Source organism: Lupinus angustifolius, chromosome LG17 (genome assembly GCF_001865875.1).
Source record: "Lupinus angustifolius cultivar Tanjil chromosome LG17, LupAngTanjil_v1.0, whole genome shotgun sequence".
Taxonomy (NCBI): domain Eukaryota; kingdom Viridiplantae; phylum Streptophyta; class Magnoliopsida; order Fabales; family Fabaceae; genus Lupinus; species Lupinus angustifolius.
The window spans coordinates 19,475,549-19,483,903 of record NC_032025.1 but is presented as its reverse complement, the minus strand read 5'-3'; the positions used below and the strand labels follow the sequence as shown (position 1 = coordinate 19,483,903).

The following is an 8,355-nucleotide window of genomic DNA, read 5'->3' as shown; positions in this document are numbered from 1 at the left end:
ACCCTACGAAATCTCTAAAAGAAATGAATGAATCATGCAAGAAAAGATAGAATGATGAACACATTTAATCACATGCAATTAGATGACATTTTAATCCCTAAGCATGAAATTATCTCACACTATCTCACATGCAATTCTCTTTCCCTATATGACATACAATACAATGAGCACAAAAATATGCAACTTAGCAATTCTAAAAATGAATGAATAAATGTATGAAGCATGGTGTAAAAATACAGTTTATATAGAAAAGTTGTTAGACACCCAGTTAATCGATTAAGTGCCCTTTTAATCGACTAACGAGCTGTTGAGAATAACTAAATTCTATTTTTCAGTTATCTATTAAAACTGATTTCATGTTAATCGATTAACGCCTTGCTTAATCGATTAACTGGCATATTTTCAGTTAAGAGATTAAATGGTAAACTACCTATATGTTATGCTTATCAACTATACATATTTTACCATTATGTTATACCTAAGATGCACAAATAACATGTATGATCAATGCATGAACATATAATAATCTAGATAGCATGTCTCATGTAAATGATATGATAGTTTTTAGGACTTGTGAGATTTGCATCTAGGTTTACCTAACCTAGACTCAATAACTAAGACACATATCTAAGACTACTAATGATTACTCTTTTTATGACTCTAGTCTAGACATGAAGCTCTTGAGTCTTTGGCATGTTGATTTGTTGAGTTATCTTTAAGCTTTCACTAAATCCTTGTCTTCATCAAAACATAGGCAAGCTGATAGTGTTATCTTGACACTTTCCACTTTCAAGTCTTTCCCCACATTCTGTATTCTTTGATTGTGGGACAGAAATGCAGTTGTGATCTCATCCAGTTTGATTGAATCTTTCTCGCACATCAATATTGTCACCAAATGTTTGTAGGAATTGAGTAAAGAACACAATACAATTGTTGTTTTGTCCTCGTAATCAACTTTCACATTAAATTTTTACAAGTCGTTGATTACTTGATTAAAAGTGTTGAGATATTGTTTCAAATCAGTATCATCCTGCATCTTCATATCACAAAGTCTCTTTTTCACATACAACTTGTTTGTTAAAGACTTGGACTTGAACTGCTTCTCTAATGTCTCTCATTTGATAGAAAGAGAAGTATGGTTTCGACAACCTTCTCTTTAACTCTTCTAAATCCAGTTGATATATCATACTGTTTATTCTCATATAGTGTATTTGATTGATCTTATTGAGCCAACACATTCATACTCTGCCATTGCCATAATCTAAATTTACCATTTTCATCGAACTTTCCCACCTTGAATTTGGTACCTGGGTTAAGAGTGATCTGATATCAATTGTCAGGAACAAGAGAGCAATCAATTATTAAAATATGATAGGGAAAAGAGAAAAGAACACAAGAAATTTGGTACCAAGGTTCAACCAATTTATGCATATATCCCTAGGAATGTTAAGAAACTACCACTATACTTGTATTATTGTTTTATAAAGAAAAAGAAAAGTCCACTAAAATAGGAGCCATTGCATAACATAAAACATGTACATTTTCCCTCCACATATTAATCTCTTTTGAAGTATTAGAGGACACTAAAAAACATCTTTTGTCAATCAAGTTTGTTTATACACACATAATCAAATCTATATTAAATATTTCAGAAACCTAACTATCTATCCATTATCGATTATTGTGATTAATCTAGGTTGTAACGTTTTACTTGTGAGTTGAACATATTATCTAATATTAGAAAGTCTAGGAAAAATCGATTTTGCTAATTTATTAAATTATTTTTTAAAATTAATTTAAAATAAAAAATGTTAAATATTTATTTGTATGAGGTATAGTCATCTCAATTAATAATCAAAATGTCAATTCTTGTACATGTAGTGATGTACATTAGTTGTGATGAGACTTGGCCAACATTATGTGCTTGGACATAGTTATTGTGGCTGGCCATGCTTTGGTCTAAGATTACAGTCAGCACAGTCCCAAGATGTCTTAAAAGTAGGCATACAAAAAGTAAAAAGTGTTCTAACATGTAATTATTTATAAGGCTACCCTTATATTTCTCTAATGTTGAAAACATCCTTAATGTAACATAGGACTTTGTCAATCTCTTCAACTTCACTACTATCAAATCATTTCTCCAAAACTGCTTCTATCTCTCTCTCTCTTCATCTTTCTCCATTGAATGCTATCAAAACTCTTTCCAACCCTACCTTCTTCACCCCTTAGTAGCACCATTTATCTCTCCATTGTGAAGCTGCAAAACCTTCTTCTGGGCGCGCACGCCGCCCCTAGTGCGCGTGTGTCCAACTTTCATCACTATGGCACTGATTATCAGTGTTGTTAATAGTAATATTAGACCATGTTGGATCATAACATTCTTCCTTCTTCTATGTCTTGCTGTTGGTTCTTATAGGGATACAGACTCAGAGTTGCTACTAAAGTTTAAGGACAAGTTACAAAACAATGATGCATTGTCCTCATGGGATCTATCAACAACTCCTTGTTCAGATCATGGTGATAATAATTGGGCTGGTGTTATTTGTAAGGAAGGAAAAATAAGGGGATTGCAACTTGAGAATATGGGGTTAAAGGGTGACATTGATGTGGAATCTCTCAAGGAGTTACAATTTCTTAGAACCATAAGTTTCATGAATAATGATTTTGATGGCAGAATACCAGAAATAAACAAGGTAGTTGGTTTGAAGTCACTTTATCTTTCTAACAATAAGTTCTCTGGGGAGATTCCTGCTCATTTTTTTGAGGGCATGCAATGGTTGAAGAAAATTCATTTGTCAAATAATCAGTTTAGTGGTGTTATTCCAAGTTCTTTGATAAAGTTGTCAAGGCTTTTGGAGTTAAGGTTGGATGGAAACAAATTCAGTGGCCCTATTCCCCTTTTTCAACAGAAAGCTTTGAGATCATTTAGTGTAGCTAATAATCAGTTGCAGGGAAATATACCTGCCAACCTTAGTAAGATCCCAGTCGCTGCCTTTTCTGGTGAGTGATACTTTCTAATTCTCACTGTGCTCAATTAAGTTATAACATAAATACATAAATTTATATAGAAAAAGATGTATTTATTGAGGGCGTAACAGTTTTTTATATTATTATTTCTTCTTCTACTATTTTTTACTTTTCAAAAAACTAATCTAAATAAATGATGAATAATACACTAATATGTATAATTTTTTGTATTATTAATTAGTACAAAAATATTACACTCATATTTATATATATACACATAAATGAATATTATATTATGGGGAAACAACATTCCTTGGGATATAGTTGAGATCATCTTCTATCTGGAAAAAGTCTAATACTAAAATGTGAGTTACATTGGTATGAATGTCACTTTCACTTTTTTTAAGGAGCATTAAGTGCAATTTCCATTTATAATTAATTTTTATTTAGTGGTTGAATTAAAAAAGTTATTCTATTGTGTTACTAACATTAAAATTTGATTCAAAGGTATGCTACAAGCTATATATTGACAGTAAAAACAGTTGATAATAGACAAAAAAAAAACATTCTTATAGTCCCAAAAACAAATACCTATCGATACTACATAGCACAAATAATGGGAAATTTCTTATAGTGGTACCAGAATATTTTACTTTTTGTATGGATATTGACACTACATAGCACTAATCTGAACATGTATATATACTTCAAATGATAAGGTAATGAAGGGTTATGTGGAGCTCCATTGGATGCATGTGCTACTACTCCTGCTCATCATTCCAAGAAGCCCAAGAAGCCCTCAAATACCACCATTATTGTGATTGCAATAGTTGTGTTTTTGGCAGTGATATGTGTGATTGGAGCAGTGATATTCTTCCTTCGCCGTAAAAGAAAAAGAAAAGCAACAACTTCCATAGAGAATCCACCTTCAGGCCCTAATAACAAAAAGGGAGTGAAAGAAGGAGGTGATGAGAGTCAAAGATTATCAAGCTCCAACCAATTAAATTATTTTTTAAAATTAATTTAAAATAAAAAATGTTAAATATTTATTTGTATGAGGTATAGTCATCTCAATTAATAATCAAAATGTCAATTCTTGTACATGTAGTGATGTACATTAGTTGTGATGAGACTTGGCCAACATTATGTGCTTGGACATAGTTATTGTGGCTGGCCATGCTTTGGTCTAAGATTACAGTCAGCACAGTCCCAAGATGTCTTAAAAGTAGGCATACAAAAAGTAAAAAGTGTTCTAACATGTAATTATTTATAAGGCTACCCTTATATTTCTCTAATGTTGAAAACATCCTTAATGTAACATAGGACTTTGTCAATCTCTTCAACTTCACTACTATCAAATCATTTCTCCAAAACTGCTTCTATCTCTCTCTCTCTTCATCTTTCTCCATTGAATGCTATCAAAACTCTTTCCAACCCTACCTTCTTCACCCCTTAGTAGCACCATTTATCTCTCCATTGTGAAGCTGCAAAACCTTCTTCTGGGCGCGCACGCCGCCCCTAGTGCGCGTGTGTCCAACTTTCATCACTATGGCACTGATTATCAGTGTTGTTAATAGTAATATTAGACCATGTTGGATCATAACATTCTTCCTTCTTCTATGTCTTGCTGTTGGTTCTTATAGGGATACAGACTCAGAGTTGCTACTAAAGTTTAAGGACAAGTTACAAAACAATGATGCATTGTCCTCATGGGATCTATCAACAACTCCTTGTTCAGATCATGGTGATAATAATTGGGCTGGTGTTATTTGTAAGGAAGGAAAAATAAGGGGATTGCAACTTGAGAATATGGGGTTAAAGGGTGACATTGATGTGGAATCTCTCAAGGAGTTACAATTTCTTAGAACCATAAGTTTCATGAATAATGATTTTGATGGCAGAATACCAGAAATAAACAAGGTAGTTGGTTTGAAGTCACTTTATCTTTCTAACAATAAGTTCTCTGGGGAGATTCCTGCTCATTTTTTTGAGGGCATGCAATGGTTGAAGAAAATTCATTTGTCAAATAATCAGTTTAGTGGTGTTATTCCAAGTTCTTTGATAAAGTTGTCAAGGCTTTTGGAGTTAAGGTTGGATGGAAACAAATTCAGTGGCCCTATTCCCCTTTTTCAACAGAAAGCTTTGAGATCATTTAGTGTAGCTAATAATCAGTTGCAGGGAAATATACCTGCCAACCTTAGTAAGATCCCAGTCGCTGCCTTTTCTGGTGAGTGATACTTTCTAATTCTCACTGTGCTCAATTAAGTTATAACATAAATACATAAATTTATATAGAAAAAGATGTATTTATTGAGGGCGTAACAGTTTTTTATATTATTATTTCTTCTTCTACTATTTTTTACTTTTCAAAAAACTAATCTAAATAAATGATGAATAATACACTAATATGTATAATTTTTTGTATTATTAATTAGTACAAAAATATTACACTCATATTTATATATATACACATAAATGAATATTATATTATGGGGAAACAACATTCCTTGGGATATAGTTGAGATCATCTTCTATCTGGAAAAAGTCTAATACTAAAATGTGAGTTACATTGGTATGAATGTCACTTTCACTTTTTTTAAGGAGCATTAAGTGCAATTTCCATTTATAATTAATTTTTATTTAGTGGTTGAATTAAAAAAGTTATTCTATTGTGTTACTAACATTAAAATTTGATTCAAAGGTATGCTACAAGCTATATATTGACAGTAAAAACAGTTGATAATAGACAAAAAAAAAACATTCTTATAGTCCCAAAAACAAATACCTATCGATACTACATAGCACAAATAATGGGAAATTTCTTATAGTGGTACCAGAATATTTTACTTTTTGTATGGATATTGACACTACATAGCACTAATCTGAACATGTATATATACTTCAAATGATAAGGTAATGAAGGGTTATGTGGAGCTCCATTGGATGCATGTGCTACTACTCCTGCTCATCATTCCAAGAAGCCCAAGAAGCCCTCAAATACCACCATTATTGTGATTGCAATAGTTGTGTTTTTGGCAGTGATATGTGTGATTGGAGCAGTGATATTCTTCCTTCGCCGTAAAAGAAAAAGAAAAGCAACAACTTCCATAGAGAATCCACCTTCAGGCCCTAATAACAAAAAGGGAGTGAAAGAAGGAGGTGATGAGAGTCAAAGATTATCAAGCTCCAACCACAGCAGAAGAGGGGATAATAATAATAATAATAATAATAATAATAACATGAAGTTATGCTTCATAAGTGATGATAGAGATAGGTTTGATTTGCATGAGTTGTTAAGAGCATCTGCTGAGATTTTGGGTAGTGGTTGTTTTAGTTCTTCTTATAGGGCTTCATTGGTGAGTGGAGCAAAGGTAGTGGTGAAGAGATTCAAGCAAATGAATAATGTTGGGAAGGAAGAGTTTCATGAGCATATGAGAAGGATTGGAAGGTTGAATCATCCTAACTTGCTTCCTCTTGTGGCTTATTATTATAGAAAGGAAGAGAAGCTCTTGGTTTCTGACTATGTTCAGAATGGCAGCCTTGCTGTTCGCCTTCATGGTATCTACAATCAACTTTATTTTAAATTGTGAACCGCATCACTCTAATACAACCTTAATATTAATCGTAGTTTCAGCTGTATATCACATTGTAATTGCGATGTGACAATGAAGATGCAGCTGCTTCGAGTCACAAGTAACTATATTGAACTGTATTTCGGCCGTAATGAACCATATAGATTCAAAAGTATATTTTTAATCATAAAAATTCACACTGCTTAACTACAACTACGATAGCAATTTAAAACACAATCGCATTTACGTAACATTACACATATATACAAACTTCTTATAAGTATGTATAGTTTTTATTATCTGCTTAAAGTTAGTTAGTCTCATTTTCTGCACAATCACACATGATTTTTTTCTCATGGTGTATCTTTGAGATGTGTATACAACACTTTCCAATTAGTGTATACATATCTTTGAGGTGGTGTATCTTTGACTTTACAAGTAGTGTATATAAATATATTTAATGGTGGTATATACATGTTTTTGTTCCTCTATTTTTCAGGACACCAAACTCTAGGGGAACCAAGCCTTGATTGGCCAATCCGGTTGAAGATTGTAAAAGGCATAGCATATGGTCTTGAATATCTATACAAAGATATGCCAAGCCTAATTGCACCCCATGGAAACCTTAAATCCTCTAATGTTCTTCTAACTCAATCTTTGGAGCCACTCCTAAGTGACTATAGCTTGGTCCCTGTGACAAACCAGGACCTAGCTCAAGACATCATGGTAATATACAAATCTCCTGAGTACTTGCACCATGGAAGAATCACAAAGAAGAGTGATGTGTGGTGCCTTGGGATACTAATATTGGAGATCATGGTTGGCAAGTTCTCTTCAAACTACTTGCAAAAGGGTAAAGGAAGTGAGTTAAGTTTGGTAAATTGGGTCCTTTCAGTTGCACCAGAAGAGTGGAGCAATGAAGTGATTGATAAAGATATGGGTGGAACAAGGAACAGTGATGGAGAGATGGTGAAGCTTTTGAAGGTTGCATTGGGTTGTTGTGAAGTGGATGTGGATAAGAGAATGGATTTGAAAGAAGCAGTAGAGAAAATCCAAGAGTTGAAAGAGAGAGACCATGATGATGATTTTTATACATCTTATGCTAGTGAAGCAGATATGAGATCTTCAAGGGGATTATCTGGTGAAATCAATTTCTGGCCAGTGAATAATTGAATGATACTCACCACCTTACTAATTATTTGGGGTTCTATCTCTTTTAAAAGCAGTGCAACATGATTGAGAGATGGATTAGTAAGGGGTATATTTTTTATGGGTCTTGTGATCTTTCATGGTGTAAGCATATATGTGCATGGTGCAAGAAATGGAACACTAAGGGGAAGAGGGGAATAGAGTATGAGTGATATAGGTTTGAGGTAATTAAATTGATAGGAGTTGTTTTGTTTCTTTAGTTTGTACTAACATATTTTGATTTTTTTTAAGGTTTAACTTCATTGTCACTATAAAATAGGTTTAAATACTTTTAAACATTCTGTTCGATTTTACTAATTTTACTTCCAATACTTCTTTTATTTATAGATTTTAGGATATACATTCGAGTGAGTGTTAATTTATATCATCTAGAGTTCAGAGTCGTTCATGAGAAATGATAAAAATCAAACTTTTATAAGGAATAAAAGTAAAAAAAAATATGGCTAAAAACAAATTTTATATTTCATAAGAATCCGAAGGAAAAAAAAAGTTCACCCCTTCTTTTGGTAACGTAACATGGTTCATATTCGATTATCTTATTGTAATTGGTGGAGTGTGATCCTAGTAGCTACGAAGATGGTAGAGAAAGTTGGAGGTGAAATAGGTG

The 8,355-nt window shown here is 32.9% G+C and overlaps 2 protein-coding genes across 2 annotated transcripts; both read left to right on the top strand.

Moving 5' to 3' along the window:
- Window positions 2,156-3,961, top strand: LOC109330949 (pollen receptor-like kinase 1; the record flags this gene model as incomplete). The annotated part of the gene is made up of 2 exons (XM_019565213.1): window positions 2,156-3,000; window positions 3,687-3,961. Coding segments are annotated over exons 1-2 (954 nt in total), but the record flags the coding sequence as incomplete, so codon positions are not given.
- LOC109330622 (pollen receptor-like kinase 2) lies at window positions 4,350-8,016 on the top strand. The gene is made up of 4 exons (XM_019564874.1): window positions 4,350-5,194; window positions 5,881-6,525; window positions 7,039-7,731; window positions 7,792-8,016. The coding sequence occupies exons 1-3, from the start codon at window positions 4,516-4,518 to the stop codon at window positions 7,710-7,712; spliced, it is 1,998 nt and encodes a 665-aa protein (XP_019420419.1). The 5' UTR covers window positions 4,350-4,515; the 3' UTR covers window positions 7,713-7,731; window positions 7,792-8,016.